Raw genomic sequence first — 17,507 nt, forward strand, 5'->3', positions numbered from 1 at the left:
GACAAGAAACACTGATGAGAAAGAAACAACAGCATCAGCTGGCTGCCTCCTGCATGACCTTTGTTGGGCATGGAGCTCAAACCCAGGCATGTGCCCTCACAGGGAATCAAACCAGTGACCTCTTGGTGTATGGGTTGATGCTCAATCACTGAGCCACACTGGCTGGGAAGTTCTTTTTATTTTTTAAATTGATTTTCTTTTTAGAGCAGTTTTAGTTTCACAGCAAAATTGAGCAGAAAGGGCCTGGCCAGTTTGGCTCAGTTGGTTGGAGCGTCGTCCTGTACACCAAAAGGTGGGGGGGTTCAACTCCTGGCCAGGGCACATACCCAGGTTTCTGGTGATTGGGGCCTGTGCTGGAGGCAACCAATGAATGTGTCTCTCTCACAACAATGTTTTTCTCTCTGTCTCTCCCCCTCCCTTCCATTCTCTCTAAAAATCAATGGGAGAAAAAATATCCTCCAGTGAAGATGAACAAAGACAAAAATATTCTATTAAAAAATTAAGGAAAAAAGTAGAGATTTCCTATATACCCTCTGCCATGCCCCCTCATATGCACAGCTGCCCCCACTGTCAACATCCCCCACCAGATGGGTGCATTTGTTACAATCAATTGTGAAGACCCCAAGTTCATAGATGACAGGAATTCACTCTTGATGTTGTACATTCTATGGATTTGGTCTAATATTTCATGACACGAGTCCACCATTGCAGTATCGTACAGAATAATTTGCAACCACAAAAACTTTTAAGGAGGTGCTATTGACATGATAGTGGGTAAATTGATTAAGAAAGAGGAGGAAGCAGGATGAAATGGGGGTTGAAACATCGGTGGTCAGATTGGGAAGCGTGACAAAAAGGTTACCTGTCCCCGGTCACCCACAGCTGGAGTGAGACCCGAGGAGCTCTAGCTAAATGGGGATGTTTTACAGCAGGGCGGGGAGGGGTGAGGGGAGGAAGGCCCTGGCTTTTAGTGCCAAATATAAGTGGGTGCCAAAATGTCAGTCATCAAGGTAAGTAATATCCCACTGCAATAGTTCTCAAAATAAAAATGAGTACAAAAAATCTATGATGAACAAAATATCCCTATTTTGAACAGAGATCAGAGCCATGACAAACTACAAAGGAGTTTGAGGCAAGAGAAAAAAGTGTGTGACCCATATGCATATTTTATGTATACTTTAAAGGTAAAATTTGTCAAACAATATTAAAACCTTAAAAGACAGGGGTATTAAAACTCACAATATTAAGTGTAAATATTTTATTTATACCAGAGCCAGACTTTCTTACGCTGTATTCTCATTTTGTTTATTACACTTTAGTATCATTTTACTTTCCTGACTTCAAGATTTTAAAAATCTGCTTCTTTGCTTATCTCGTTTTAATTGAAGAAATTGAAATTTTCTGCTAATTTCTCTTATTTAAGAAAAATATGTTTTTACTGCTTTTAGAAAGAGGCGGGAGAGAGAGAGACTGAGATTCATAAAAGAAAAACATCTATGGGGATGGAGCTCATAATCTGGGCATGCACCCTGACCTGGAATGGAATTGCCCTGCAAGGGACAATGCTCCACCAACTGAGCCACACAGGCCAGGGCCATGGCAATTTCTCTTAAACAAGTGATGATCTCAAATGAAATCATTTACACGGGGGCACATACTTTCCTTTTGCCTGGGACTCCATATGACTCAGCAGGAGCCAAGGTGTGGCCTTAATCAAGCTACTCAACCGCTCCGTGCTCCTCCATAAAATGGACAGGATAGAATAGCATGTACTCTAAGCATTGTTGGGAGGATTGCTATGAGTTAATACATGTAAAGCCCTTATAATAGTGCCTTTAAAAAAAGGAAGGAAGGAAGGAAGGAACGAACAAATGAAAGAAAAGATGTAATGTGGGCTGGTGTGTTATTTTATATTTCTGGTAGCCCCATGAAAAAGGACTATGATGAAACCGATTTCAGGAATACATTTTATTTCACCCAAATATATCCAAAATATTATCGTTCCCACATTTTATAAAAGTTTGCAAAACCACTATCACACTAATAATAATTTTAAAACAATAAATTCATTACTATTTAAGTAAAGCTGATTTTTAAAAAAATGTTTTTATTGATTTCGGAGAGAGGAAGGGAGAGGGAGGAAGAGTTAGAAAGATCCATGAGAGAGAATCATCAATTGGCTGCCTCCTGCACGCCCCATACTGGGGATTGAGCCCGCAACCTGGGCATGTGCCCTGACCTGGAATGAAACCATGATTTCCTAGTTCATGTGTTGATACTCAACCACTGATCAACATTGGCCGGGAAAGAAATCAAAATTTTTAATGACTTATTTTACTTCTATTTGTAAGCCTTTGAATCTGGTATGCCTTTATACTTAGAGTGCATCTCAATTAGGATGTGAGCTTTTCCTTTCTTTCTTTCTTTTATTTTTAACCTTTATTGTTCAGATTATTACAGATTTTCCTCTTTTTCCCCCCATAGTTTCCCTCCACCTGGTTCCCACTCTACCCCTTGCCTTCACACCCCCATTGTCCTCATCCATAGGTGTAAGATTTTGGTCTAATCCAGTGATGGCGAACTTATGACACACGTGTCAGAGGTGACACGCGAACTCATTTTTTTGGTTGATTTTTCTTTGCTAAATGGCATTTAAATATATAAAATAAATATCAAAAATATAAGTCTTTGTTTTACTATGGTTGCAAATATCAAAAAATTTCTATATGTGACACGGCACAAGAGTTAAATTAGGGTTTTTCAAAATGCTGACACGCAGAGCTCAAAAGGTTCACCATCAATGGTCTAATCTCTTCCCTCACCCCCCCACACCACCTTCCCCCCAAGAATTGTCAGTCCACTCCCTTTTCATGCCCCTGATTCTATTACATTCACCAGATCATTCTGTTCATCAGATTTTTTATTCACTTGATTTTTAGATTCACTTGTATTTGTTGTTCATAATTTTTATCTTTACCTTTTTCTTCTTCTTCCTCTTCTTAAAGAATACCCTTCAGCATTTCATATAATACTGGTTTGGTGGTGGTGAAATCCTTTAGCTTTTTCTTGTCTTGGAAGCTCTTTACATGTCCTTTAAGTCTAAATGATAGCTTTGCTGGGTAGAGTAATCTTGGTTGTAAGTTCTTGCTATTCATCACTTTGAATATTTCTTGCCACTCCCTTCTGGCCTGCATAGTTTCTGTTGAGAAATCAGCTGTAGTCGTGTGGGTACTCCCTTGTAGGTAACTGACTTTTTTCTCTTGCTGCTTTTAAGATTCTCTCTTGTCTTTTGCCTTTAGCATTTTAAGTATGATGTGTCTTGGTGTGGTCCTCTTTGGATTCCTCTTGTTTGGGATTCTCTGCACTTTCTAGACTTGTAAGTCTATTTATTTTACCAGGTAGGGGAAGTTTTCTGTCATTATTTCTTCAAATAGGTTTTCAATATCTTGAGCTCTCTCTTCTTCAGGCACCCCCATAATTTGGATGTCGGTATGCTTGAAGTTGTCTCAGAGGCTTTTTACACTATCTTCATAATTTTGGATTCTCTTTTCTTCTTTCTCTTCCAGTTGGGTGTTTTTGCTTCCTCATATTTCAAATCTTTGACTTGATTCTTGGATCTCTAGACTTCTGTTGGATCTCTGTATATTATTCTTTATTTCAGTCAGTGTATGCTTAATTTCTGACTGGTCCTTTTCCTTTTTTTTTTTTTTTTTTTTTTTTTTTTTTTTTTTTTTGGCATTCTCACTAAGATCATTGAAGGTTTCACTAAGTTCCTCGAAGGTTTTTAGAAGATTCTTGAGTAACCTTATAACTGTGGTTTTGAATTCTATATCCAGTATTTTGCTTTCTTCCATTTCTTTCATTTGTGACATGTTTCTTTGTCTTCGCATTTTGGCTGCTTCCCTGTGTTAATAGAGTGGCTTTCTGTGCTAGGTGTCCTATAGGGCCCAGTGGCTCAGCCTTCCCAATAGCCCAAGGTGGACACTCTTGGTGCACCACTTGGTGAACTGTGTGCACAGTCTTGTTGTAGTTAAGCCTTGATTGCTGTTGGTATCACTGGGAGGAATTGACCTCCGGCCAATTGGCTATGAGGACCAGCTGTGTCTATAATGGAAGAGCTGCTGTGCAGGACACACCCTTATGGGGCAGGACTTGCGTCAGTGGGGCTTTGGTGTTCACTGAATCTTCCCCTTGAGTGTGTTGCTTATCAATGTGAAGAGTTGTTATCTGGCATGGTCTCACACTGACCACCGGGTACACTGACTCTTGGATCTCCAAGGAGGTGCAAAGTCAGCCACTGCCTGGGGCTGCCCAGCAGGAGCTACAGAAAGATCTGCAGATTCCTCCTCTTTTTATCAGCTTTGGAAGTGCCCAGATGAGGCAGGCTGCTGCTGCCAGGCCTTGGGCTTTCTTTTGGTAGCTTTGGGGCTCCCTGACCCAGCTGCTGCCTGTTTGACAGGTTTTAGGCTGAGAAAGGACAGGCCATTCATATGCAAAAACCGTTGTGCACAGCTTGGATGGGGTTGTAAATTGGGTGAAGCAGGGTCTCAGGGACTCACCAGGGTAGAGCAAACAGCAATGGCTGCCAGTCAGCCCTGCACCCGAGAGGTTCCAGTGCAGGAACAATGACCACTGCAAGCACCTTCCTTCTGAAAGATAGCCACCCTCGCGTTCCGGCCCAATGCTAGATATCCCAGTTTCTCCCCATATGTGTCTGGGTCCCCAGAGTCTCACCCGAAACTGGAGTTCAAAGCAATCAGGAGCTTGTATCTCTCTCCCAATTAAAAAAAGCAGCACACCCAGTTGCCAGCTCATTCTGTGCGTGCAACTGCACCTCCTACGAGTCTCAATGCTCTTTCTACTTTACTTCTAGTCATAGAACTTCCACTCAGCCAGCTTTCCCACAGATCTGGGTGATAGTTATTCTGTCTTTTAGTTGTAATTTTGATGTGGTTGTGAGAGGCAGCAAGTACAGGTATTTACCTATGCTGCCATCTTGGTTCTCAGGATGTGAGCTTTTCATTGGAAACACTTTGATTTCTATTTTAGGATTCAAAAAATTTGCATTTGAAAAAGCAGATTGACATATTCAAGTTGTCCCAAACATACTTTTAAAAGTTTTCCAATCACTAAATCAAGCATTATTTTTATTTTTTTTAAAGATTTTTAAAATCAATTTTTAGAGAGAGAGGAAAGGAGAGGGAGAGAAAAGAGTGGGATGTGAGAGTGAAACATCAATTGGAGGTCTCCACATGCCCCCCACCGGGATGGAAGTCCTCAAATGGGCATGCGTGCTGACCAGAATTGAACTGACAACCTTTTGGTGCACAGGACAATGCCCAACTAACTGAGCCACACTGGTCAGGGCCACACATCGTTTTTTCAAAAATTTATCTTCATTGTTGAAAGTATTACAAATGTCCCCTTTGTTTGTTTGTTTGTCTTTTCCTCATTGATCTCCTCTATCCCTCACCCTCCCTTCCAGGCCTTTATTGTCAGTGTCCATGGGCATTTTTAAATCGAGATATAATTTACATACCATAAAAGTCACCCTTGGACAGTATATGATTCCAGTATATTCACAAGCACTAGTTTGGAAGTTTAAATCTGAGTTAACTAAACTGAAATAAAAGTATAAATCTAGCTCTTTTGAGCTAGCCACCTTCCAGTCCCCAGTGACCACACGGGGCTGGGGGTTAGCATTTTGGGGAGCACAGATGGACCCTTCAGTGAGGCTGACTCGCTTTCCTCCTCCACCTCTATCTCTGAGTAAAATTCAAAAGACATCGCTAAATCATGGCAACTCCCCGCTACCACTATCATTTGTAATTCATCACCATTAACATTCTCTAGTCTATGGGCTTCTACAAAAACAAGCTGAGCTCCAGACAGCTTCCGTGGTCAGGGATAAGCCTTGAGAGGCAGGAACTTGGAACTGAACTTGAACCCTGTCCACCCTGCCCATCCCCTACCCCTGACACTCATGTTCTGTTCCCCTGAGCAGGGATCTGTGTGGCTGACCCCTATGAGGTGACAGTGGTGCAAGATTTCTTCATCGACCTGCGGCTGCCCTACTCTGTGGTTCGTAACGAACAGGTGGAGATCCGAGCCGTCCTCTACAACTACCGGGAAGAAGATACTCTCACGGTGGGTCCTTGGTGCAGGAGAGGCATGAGGGGAGACCTGGAGAGGGGCCCATGGCGCATGCCCCTGACCTGATACTCTCTCCCTGGCAGGTGAGAGTAGAAATGCTCTACAATCCAGCCTTCTGCAGTTTGGCCACTGCCAAGAAGCGTCACCTGCAGACTGTAACCATCCCTCCCAAGTCCTCAGTGGCCGTGCCTTATGTCATTGTGCCTCTGACGGTCGGCTTGCAGGAGGTAGAGGTCAAGGCCACTGTCTATCGGTTCTTCATCACCGACGGTGTAAGGAAGACCCTGAAGGTCGTGGTGAGTCCTTGGGGAACCTGCTGGCGCTTGTCCTTCAGGAGGGACTCTTGCTCTCCTTGTGCTGTCAACTCAGTTTGGAGCCCCAGGCTCTGAGACACTAATGCTGTCCGTGTTCAGCTTAGGAAAGTCAGGAGTCCCAGCAGTGTGACAGCAGGGCCATGTGAGGCAGGGGAGACATGCTTCTGTGCATAAAATTCTAAGGGGGTGCCCAAACCTCAGCAGTAAAGATAAAAACAATTTTCCTTAAAATATATTTTAATATCAAATATGATATTTTATAACACATTTCAGTATGAGTTTTGTCTTGACTTTTAAAATTATTTTTATTTTATTTTTTAAAAATCTTTATCGTTGCCCTGATCGGTTTGGCTCAGTGGATAGAGCGTCAGCCTGTGGACTCAAGGGTCCCGGGTTCGATTCCGGTCAAGGGCATGTACCTTGGTTGCGGGCACATCTCCAGTAGGGGGTGTGCAGGAGGCAGCTGATTGATGTTTCTCTCATTGATATTTCTGACTCACTATCCCTCTCCCTTCCTCTCTGTAAAAAAATCAATAAAATATATTTTTTAAAAAAATCTTTATTGTTGAAAGTATTACATATGTCCCATTTTTCCCCCATCGACCCATTCAAGACCTTCCCAACCCCTCCCACTGTCTGAGTCCATGGATTATGCATATATGCATACAAGGTCTTTGATTACCTCCCAACCTCCCACCCTCCCCTCTTTCCTTCAAAGATTCTGCACTTTTTTCCATGCTTCTTTGTCTCTGAATCCACTCCTTTCATCAGTTTATTTTGTTAATTAGATTCCAAATATGAGTGAGATCATATGATACTTGTCTTTCTCTGATTGCTGAATTCACTTAGCATCACGCTCTCCAAGTCCCTCCATGCTGTCTCAAAGGATAAGAGACTCTTCTTTTTTACTGTTGCATAGTATTCCATGGTATAAATGTACCCCAGCTTTTATTTATTTTTATTTTTTAAATATATTTTATTGATTTTTTACAGAGAGGAAGGGAGAGGGATAGAGAGTTAGAAACATCAATGAGAGAGAAACATCGATCAGCTGCCTCCTGCACACTCCCCAGTGTGTATGTGCCTGCAACCAAGGTACATGCCCTTGACCAGAATCAAATCTGGGACCCTTAAGTCCGTAGGCTGATGCTCAATCCACTGAGCCAAACTGGTTAGGGCACCCCAGCTTTTTAAAAAATAATTCCTTATTGTTGAAAATATTACATATGTCTCCTTTTTTAGCCCATTGACTACATCCAGCCCGGCCCCATCCCCTGCCGCAGGACCTCACTGCCCCACTGTCTGTGTCCATGGGCCATGCATATATGCATGCAAGGTTTTTGATAGGTTACCTCCCACCCACCCACCCTCCCACAACTTTTCTCCAAGATTCCACATTCTCTTCCATGCTTCCAGTCTTTGGATCCCCTCTGTTCATCAGTTTATTTTGTTACTTAGATTCCACATATGAGTGAGATCATGTGATACTTGTCTTTCTCTGACTGGTTTATTTCACTTAGCATGATACTCTGCAGGTCCCTCCATGCTGTCTCAAAGGGTAAAAGATTCTTCTTTTTAATTTCTGCCTAGTATTCCATGGAATAAATGCACCACCCCTCTACTGAGGGGCACTTGGGCTGTTTCCAGATCTTAGCTATTGTAAATTGTGCTGCTATGAACATAGGGGTGCATACATTCTTTCTGATTTTGGTTTTCTTAGGATATATTCCTACAAGTGGGATCATTGGGTCAAATGGCAGTCCATATTTAAGTTTTTGAGGAGAATCCAGTTTTCCATAATAGGTGCACCAGTCTGCATTCCCACCAGCAGTGCACTAGGGTTCCCTTTCCTCCACATCCTCGCCAGCACCTGATATTGGGTGATTTGTTGATGGTAGCCATTCTGACAGGTGTGAGGATAAACCTCATAGTTGTTTTAATTTGCATCTCTCTGATCAGTGACTTTGAGCAGGTTTTCATATGTCTCTGGCCGTCTGTATGTCCACTTTGGAAAAGTGTCTATTTAGATAAGTTGCTCATTTTTTAATTGGATTGTTTTTCTTCCTTTTTTTAAGTACTATGAGTTCCTTATATATTTTGAATATTAACCCTTTACCAGATGTATCATTGCCAAATATGTTCTCCCATGCAATGGGCTCCTTTTACATTTTGTTGATGGTCTCTTTTGCTATGCAGAAGTTTTTTATTTTGATGTAGTCCCATTTGTCTATTTTCTCCTTAGTTTCCTTTGCCCTAACAGATGTATCCATAGACATATTGTTCTAAGAGATCTCTGAGATTTTGCTGCCTATGGTTTCTCCTAGGATATTTATGGTTTTCCAACTTACACTTAAGTCCTTTATCCATTTTGAGTTTATTCTTGTGTATGGTATAAGTTGGTGGTCTAGTTTCATTTCATTGCATGTATCTGTCCAATTTCCCCAGCACCATTTATTAAAGAGACTGTCTTGACTCCATTGTACGCTCTTGCCTCCTTTGTCAAATATTAATTGAGTGTAATGGTTTGGGTCCATTTTGGGGGTCTCTGTTCGGTACCATTCGTCTGTACGCCTGTTCTTGTGCCAGTACAGGCTGTTTTGATTAAGTTGACTTTGTAGTATAACTTGAAATCTGGTATTGTGATTCCTCCAACTTTGTTCTTCTTTGTCAAGATTGTTGCAGCTATTCAGTGTCTTTTTTGGTTCTATATAAATTTCTGTAGTATTTGCTCTAGATCTGTGAATTATACCGTTGGTATTTTAATGGGGAGTGCATTGAATCTGTAGATTCCTTTGGATAGTGTGGACATTTTAATGATGTTGATTCTACCAATCCATGAACACTGAATATTCTTCCATTTGTTTATAACTTCTTCTATCTCTTTTTTTTTTTAATGTGCTATAGTTTTCTGAGTACATGTCTTTTACCTCCTTGGTTAAGTGTATTCCTAAGTATCTTAAATTCTTTGTTGCAATGGTAAGTGGGATTATTTGCTTAGTTTCTCTCTGAGAATTCATTATTGGTATATAAAAAAGCCACTGATTTTTGAGTTTGTATCCTGTTACATTGCCAAATTTATTCATTAAATCTAGTTGTTTTTTGGTGGAGTCTTTAAGGGTTCCTATGTACAATATCATGTCATTTGAGAATAATGAGTTTTACTTCCTCCTTTTCCTATTTGGATGCCTTTTATTTCTTCTTCTTGTCTGATCACTGTGGCTAGGACTTTCAGTACTATGTTGAATAAGAGTGGTGAAAACAGACATCCCTGTCTTATTCCTGTTCTTAGGGGAAATGATTTTAGCTTTTGCCCATTGAGTATGATGTAGATTTGTCATATATGGCCTTTTTCATGTTGAGATATGCTCCCTCTGTTCCCACTTTGTTGAGAGTTTTTATCAAAAATGGGTGCTGAATTTTGTCAAGTGCTTTTTCTGCATCTATTGATAGATCGTGTGATTTTGTCTCTCAATTTGTTTATGTGATGCACCACATTTATTGATTTGCTACTATTGTACCAACATTGCATCTCTGGAATAAATCCCACTTGGTCATGGTGTATGATCTTTTTAATATACTGCTGGATTTGATTTGCTAATATTTTGTTGAGGATTTTATCATCTATATTCATTAGAGATATTGGCCTCTAATTCTCTTTTTTTGTAGTGTCTGTATCTGGTTTTGGAATTAGGATAATTCTGGCCTCATAAAAGGAGCTTGGATGTGCTCCTTCCTCTTGGATTTTTTTAATAGTTTGAGGAGTGTAGGTGCTAGTTCTTCTTTGAATGTTTGGTAAAACTCCCCTGTGAAGACATCTGGACACAGGCTTTTGTTTGCTGGGAGTTTTTAAATTAATGCGTCTATTTCTTCAGTAGTTATTGGCCTACTCAGGTTTTCTGATTCATCCTGATTCAGTTTTGGGATATTGTATTTTTCTAGGTATTTGTCCATTTCATCCACCTTGTCCAGCTTGTTGGCATATAGTTGTTCATAGTATTTTCTTACAATCCTTTGTATTACTGTGGTGTCAGTTGGTTACTTCTCTGCATTCATTTCATTTTGTTTGGGTCCTCTATTTTTGTTTTCTTGATGAGTCTGGCTAACAATTCATCAATCCTGTTTATCTTTTCAAAGAATCAGCTCTTGGTTTCATTGGGTTTTTTGTATATTTATTTTTTTAGTCTCTATGTCATTTATTTTTGCTCTAATCTTTATTATTTCCTCCCTTCTACTTACTCTGGGCTTTTCTTGTTATTCTCCTTCTAGTTCTTTAAGTGATAGAGTTAAATGATTTATTATTAACTAGCGGCACAATGCACAAAATCCGTGCACTGGATGAACAGAGTAAACTGATGAATATAATAGAACCAGGGGCATAGAAAGGGAGTGGACTGACAATTCCTGGGGGGAAAGGGGTGTGGGGGTTCAGGAAGAGACTGGACAAAAATCATACACCTATGGATGAGGACAGTGGGAGGGGTAAGGGCAGAGGGTGGGTTGGGAACTGGGTGGAGGAGAGCTATGGGGGGAAAAAAGAGGAACAACTGTAATAATCTGAACAATAAAGATTTAATTTTAAAAAAATACATTAAAGTATATATTTAGGGGCACACATTTTTTTCTTTTGCCTTGGATCCCAATATGGCCCAGCATAGGCACTGGTGGGAAAGAAAAACCAAATAGTGCCGAAACCTGCGTGGCCAGCTCTTCCCAATTCTGTATTCACTAACTCTGGTAGCTTGAAATCCATCACGGTGGGGATATTTACACCAAGGAAATTGGTAGTGCTGCAAGTCTGGATTTGTTCTTCTGTGACAGCTGGATTTAAATATTTACCAGCACACTTTGAGAAGAAACTCAGTCTGCAAAGGAAAATCTGGGATTTATTACCAGGTGAAAGGAGAATGGGTTCTGGAAGGCAAACAAGGTGTATCCACAGTAAAGACTTACCTGAAGGCATATGAGGACTTGTGTTGGGTCTTTGATGCTAATTCAGATAGCTCCATACACTGCTAAGTACTTAAGCACAGTCTTTTATTTTATTATTTATTTAAATAATTTGTTTAAAAAGTTAATTTTAGTCTTGGCCCATGTAGTTAGAGAGTCATCTCATACACGGAAAGGTTGTGGGTTTGATTCCCGGTCAGGGCAGATACCCAGATTGCAAGTTCTATCCCCAGTCAGGGTATATACTGGAGGCAACCAAAGTTTCTCTCTTGACTCAGTATCTCTCTTTCTCTCCTTTCCTATATCTCTAAAAAAATCAATAAAAACATCCTCAGGTAAGGATTAAAACAAGTACTAATTAATTAATTAAAATTTTAATTTAATATGTTTACTTTTTTGTATTTTTTTCACTTATTTTAAATTAATTATTGCAATTTATTTTTTAATTTAATTTAATTTTTAAAATTCCATTTTATTTTTATGTTATTTAACCCATTGAGAGGCATTGGGTTGAAAACAGACTCTAGAGCCAGACTGCCAGGCTCATATTCCAGTTCTGTCCTACTAGCTGAGTGGCTCTGGGCAAGTTACTTCAGCTCTCTGTTCTCCAATTTTACCATCATTATAAGTTTATGTGTTTTGTTTTGTTTTAAGAACTTTTATTGAGAGAAAGAGAGAGAACGCAAAGAAGAGGGAGAGAGAGAGAGAAACATTAATGTGAGAGTGATACATCCATCAGCGGCTTCCTGCATGCCCGAAACCTGGGATCAAGCCCGAAACCTGGGCATGTGCCCTGACCTGGAATCAAACCGGCAACCTTTCTGTGTATGGGACAATGGCCAACCAAATGAACCATACTGACCAGGGCCCGATTCCCCATCCTTGAAATGGGAATGATAATAGCAGTACCTTATTATAAAGATTAAATGAGTTAACCAGAATAAAGGAAGCTTCTAGGCACATAGGAAGATTTTAAAGGCTTGACTATTTTATTGTTATTAATTTATAATGTTGTTATTATATCATACAATAGTATGAGGTAGATGTTTGTATTGCCTCCCTATAAGGAAGGAAGCTGAGACACAGAGAGGTTAAGTAACTGGCTCCCAGTCACACAACTAAGACTGGCAGATGCCATCTAGGCTACAGTAATCCCCAGAACAGTGCTCTGCTGACCAGCTGCGGCTCTGTCTGTCATTTTATTCACCCACCTCCCCCTTCCCTCAACACTGTCCAGCCTGAAGGAATCAGAATGAACAAAACTGTGGCCGTTAAAACACTGGATCCACAACACCTGGGCCAAAGTGAGTCAGCGCAGGAGTGGGGTGAGGCCTGGGTGGTGTGCAGGGCCTGGTGAAAGGAGGCTGGTGCCAAGGGTGTCTCCCATTCCACCGACAGACGGTGTGCAGCGAGTGGAGGTCGAGGCTGCAGACCTCAGTGACCAAGTCCCTGACACAGAGTCGGAAACCAGGATCCTCCTGCAGGGTGAGATGGCCTTGGTCCAACCCCATGGGGCCCAGGAAGGTGTGGGAGCCATGACCCCTGGAGAGGGCTCCCAGTTCCATCACTTCTGGGAATATTGAACCATGGCGCCTCTCTCCTTCTCCTGTGCTAGAACAGCCTCCTTGATGTGCTCACAGAAGCCTCCAGGCAGTACTTAGCTTCTGCTGATAAAGAAGCTTCAATGAGAACAGAAATTCTGGAATGAATTGCCCAGGATGGAGGACTGGGAGAAGGCACAGGAAGGAGCTAGCAAAGCCCCTTGCAACCTCTGAGCTCTTAGGTTTGGGATAGACTCTTGGTTTCCTGATCTGTGATGAAGTCAAATAGCGGTACCTGTTTCGAGGGCTGTTGGGAAAATTAAATGAGATGCTATATTGTGTTCTCTTAGAAGGGAGCTTGGCAAACGGCATTAAGCATGATAGACGTATTCATGACCATTGTTCCTGGAATTATTTTACTACTGGTGGCACATGAGGACTCAGGGACAACCCCCCTTGCCCCGTTCAGTCACATGCCTCCAGCCGCCAGCTGTCCCTGACTCCCTGACTCCCTGACTCTTTGGCACTGGCTGGTTAGAGCCTGGGAAGGCTGGGGGCAGCCCCAACCCTCTTCAGCCCACAGTAGGTCTTACTGCCTGAACGCCATCCTTCCTCCTGGCTGCAGGGACCCCCGTGGCCCAGATGGCAGAGGACGCCATCGATGGGCAGAGTTTGAAACACCTCATTGTGACCCCCGGGGGCTGTGGAGAGCAGAACATGATCCACATGACGCCCACTGTCATCGCGGTGCACTACCTGGACCACTCGGAGCAGTGGGAGAAACTTGGCATTGACAAGCGGCAGGAAGCCGTGGATCTCATCAAGAAGGGTATGTCCCCTTCCCCTATTGGAGGCCCCCACTCTGAGGCCCCTCTCTGAGCTCCTTCCTCCTCTGTGGCCCCGCCCCTTCTCTGAGACCTCCTGCTCTCCCCTCTGTGAGACCCTGGTTACTCTGAGTTCCCTCTCCCAATGAACCCCCTTAAGAGCCCTTCTCTCTCTGAACCTCCGCTCCTCTGAGAAGCCCTTACTCCTCCTCACTCTGCTCCCTGCACCCTTGCAGAGTCCCCCCACCCTATTAGCTCCCCTCCCCTCCAGACATTCCTCTTTTTCCTGAGCCCCCTCTTTCCTCTCTGAACCTCACCTTTCCCCTTCACAGAATCCTTGTTCCTCCTTAAGCCTCCCTCCTTCCTGGCATGCCCACACCAGCCACTGCCTCCACTCAGCCCTCGCTCCCCCAGTGACACCTCTCTCTTCCTTGCAGGGTACACAAGGCAACTGACCTACAGACATCCCAACAAGGCCTTTGCGGCCTACCAGAGTCGGAAGTCCAGCACCTGGTGAGCCTGCCCATCCTTGGCCCTGCACGGGCCTGAGCCCTGGCCTGGGGTAATCTAGACTAGCCTCCCACACACAGGGGTCCCTGTGCCTCTGGACCCCTCCACCTTCAGAGTTAAGGTGCCCAGTAGCTGAGTGACCTACCATCACTAAGCACTGCCTACAAGCAACATTGGGTCCTGAGACCTGGCCCGGGAAACTGGGCGCACCTGAGCAGGCCCTGCCCCTCTCTGCTCCTTGCTTGGCTGGGATGGCAGTCTCTGGATCCCAGAGCCAATTGGCTCATGCTCTGTGCCCATCCCCAGGCTGACAGCCTACGTGGTCAAGGTCTTCTCTCTGGCCGCCAACCTCATCGCCATCGACTCCGAAGTCATCTGTGGGGCTGTCAAGTGGCTGATCCTGGAGAAGCAGAGGCCTGATGGAGTCTTCCAGGAGGATGCACCCGTGGGACAACTACAAATGACTGTAAGCGGCCGGGATTCAGGCTAGGGGAGAGGAGTGCCTGAGTGCCCCCGCATGGACAGGAGACAGGCTCTGTCTGCCATTTGCCCAATTCCCAGCGTGGGATGGACAGAGAAATAAAGGAGCCATGAATGTCACTTCTCCTTTGCAAAAACCAGAGACCTCAGGGCCTAGTGCAAAATGAAAGTTCCCTAGCCCCCCCATCACTTTCATTAAATCTGAGAAGTCCTTAAAATTGTGGTTCTCAAACTCTAGTCTCCAGGCCAACAGCATCAGCATCAGCTACAAGTTTGTTAGAAATGGACATTCTTGTGCTGGATCCCAGATGCATGAATGAGAAACTTTGCGGGTGGGGCATAGAAATTGGGGTTTTAATAAGCCCCTGACTCCAGGTAATGCTGACGTGTGCTCAAGTGAGCAAACCACGGCTTCAGCCTGACCTTCGGGCTTTCAGCCTCGCAACCTTCCCTCTCCACACTCCATCTGTACTGCCTGGAGCCTTGCTCCTGGGCACAGGGCCTTTGCACATGCTGTTCCCACTGCCTGGCATGTTACCGCTGCCCTCTTTGACAGTTGAGTCCTACTCACTCTTCAGATTGTGGCCCCACTTGTCATCCCTTGGGGAAAACTTTCCAACGGCCCTGACCAAGACACACCCCCGCTATCCATTCTCACTGCCACATCCACTTCTGTGCAGCTCTGGTCAGTTTGTAATGACAGATCTGTGATGAGCTGGTTGGCTCATGCCTGTCTGCCCTACGAGATGGGGAGCTCCATGAGGGCTGGAGCCATCTTACCCACAACACCAGCAACATTTACAGAATGAGTGAGTGAATGAATGGATACTAGAGTATGGCCCTCCTGTGAGACACTGGGGAGAGACCCACCCTTGCCCTGCCCCACCGATCCTACAGGGGGGTGATTGGCATGAGGGGCACATGGTTGACCCCATCCTTACTCCCTCCTCCACACCCTAGGGTGGCTTGAATGATGCTGAGGAGAAAGATGTGTCCCTCACAGCCTTCGTTCTCATCGCACTGCAGGAGGCTAAAGATATTTGTGAAGGACAGATCAACGTAAGTGTGCCCTGCCCTCCCCTCTCCTACCCAGGCACAGGTATTGTGGAGGTTCTGTAATCTCGGCATCTGCTTTGTCCTTGGGCAGTGGTTCTCAGCCTTCTGGCCCTTTAAATACAGTTCCTCATGTTGTGACCCAACCATAAAATTATTTTCATTGCTACTTCATAACTGTAATATTGCTACTGTTATGAATTGTAATGTAAATATCTGATATGCAGGATGGTCTTAGGTGACCCCTGTGAAATGGTTGTTCGACCGCCAAAGGGGTCGACCCACAGGTTGAGAACCGCTGTCCTAGGGTTTTGAGAGTGGGTTGTTTGACCTTCAGCTTTCCAAGTGGGAAACTCCAGGATCCCAACTTCAACAGTTGCTTCTCCCTCCTCAGGACCCCAGAAAAGAGAGGGAGGAGAGAAAGGCTGATACCTTTAAGGCCAGAGGAACCTTGTTTTAATCCTTGCAGATTTGAAATAAAGTATGATAGAAAAGAGACAGCTCTAGGGCAGTGGTGTCAGACAGACCTACATTTAGATTATTACTCTCAGGGACGTCCCATTACTGGGCCTCAGTGTGTGCATCTGTAAAATGGGTATAATAACTTTTGTATTTTTAGGACTCTCTGAGTTCTAGATGTAACACATGTGTAAGCTACATTATGTAAAAAACAGGGTAAGGCAAATCACTTAAGAAAAAACAACAATAACAAAGGTAGTAAACATTAAAAACTCATCACTTCTTAATTATTTTACTACCTTTTATCATTATCCATGCTCTTGAGGTTATTTACGTCTGTTGTACCTGTACAGTGGAAATACTTTATAATCTCTTCCCAATTCTACAGTCAGTGACTCCATGCTGGTAGGTTGAAATCAGCCATGGTTGTATTTACACTATAAAAATCAGCAAACACTATAAAGCATATCTGCCTCTGCACTCATCACATGGGTCTCAGTACTCTCCTCTGTGCAGTAGGGATGGTGATGAAAATAAAACCTACCTCATAGGATTTTGAGATTAAATGAGTGGATATGTGACTAGCACATAGTGAGTGTTAGCTACAATGACGATGATGATTAGATAATAGGAGGACCCAGTGGTGTGCTAACCCTGGGTGCCTATTTGGGGTATCTCTTTCCCACTCTGTTAAGGTATGTCACACTGGTAGCTTGAAATTAGCATGGTGGGAGTATTTACACCACAGTCACTGGCAATCAGTAAACCAGCTCCCCGAACCCTCACCCCCTGCACTGACTAGACAACTGGTTATTAAATATTTACTAGCACACCACTGGTATACAGACTGCACCAGGAACATGATAGGTACTCAGCAACAGAGCAGTGCACAGTGGCTAAACTGTCTGGGGAACCCTTAAAAATAGACAGATCCAAGACAAATATGTACCAAGGCCAGAAAGCTTATGCCCAGGAAGTGGTGATTGTGTGATCCTTGTCAGCTCTTTGGGGCAGCAGTGCCACCTGAGCAGAGTACCCAATCTTTTTCTCATAGAGCCTTGGGGGCAGCATCAATAAGGCTGGAGACTTCATTCAAGCACACTACATGAACTTGAAGAGACCATATGCTGTGGCCATTGCTGGCTATGCCCTGGCCCAGTTGGGCAAGCTGGAGGGCCCTCTCCTAGACACATTTCTGAAAGCAGCCACAGGTGAGAGGCAGCCTG

The 17,507-nt window shown here is 43.5% G+C and overlaps 1 protein-coding gene across 1 annotated transcript in view; it reads left to right on the forward strand.

Annotated features, from left to right (window-relative positions):
* LOC308520181 (complement C3-like) overlaps positions 1-17,507 on the forward strand; it is a gene marked incomplete at both ends in the record, with an annotated part of 39,760 nt that overhangs the window by 11,106 nt on the left and 11,147 nt on the right. The window contains 9 exons of the mRNA XM_081092717.1: positions 6,005-6,147; positions 6,237-6,449; positions 12,652-12,718; positions 12,813-12,899; positions 13,581-13,784; positions 14,217-14,292; positions 14,596-14,755; positions 15,730-15,828; positions 17,336-17,492. Coding sequence (XP_080948843.1) covers positions 6,005-6,147; positions 6,237-6,449; positions 12,652-12,718; positions 12,813-12,899; positions 13,581-13,784; positions 14,217-14,292; positions 14,596-14,755; positions 15,730-15,828; positions 17,336-17,492 — 1,206 coding nt within the window. The remainder of the gene's footprint in view (positions 1-6,004; positions 6,148-6,236; positions 6,450-12,651; positions 12,719-12,812; positions 12,900-13,580; positions 13,785-14,216; positions 14,293-14,595; positions 14,756-15,729; positions 15,829-17,335; positions 17,493-17,507) is intronic.

The sequence above is a fragment of the Myotis nattereri genome, assembly GCF_964212035.1.
Source record: "Myotis nattereri genome assembly, chromosome: 5".
Classification (NCBI taxonomy): domain Eukaryota; kingdom Metazoa; phylum Chordata; class Mammalia; order Chiroptera; family Vespertilionidae; genus Myotis; species Myotis nattereri.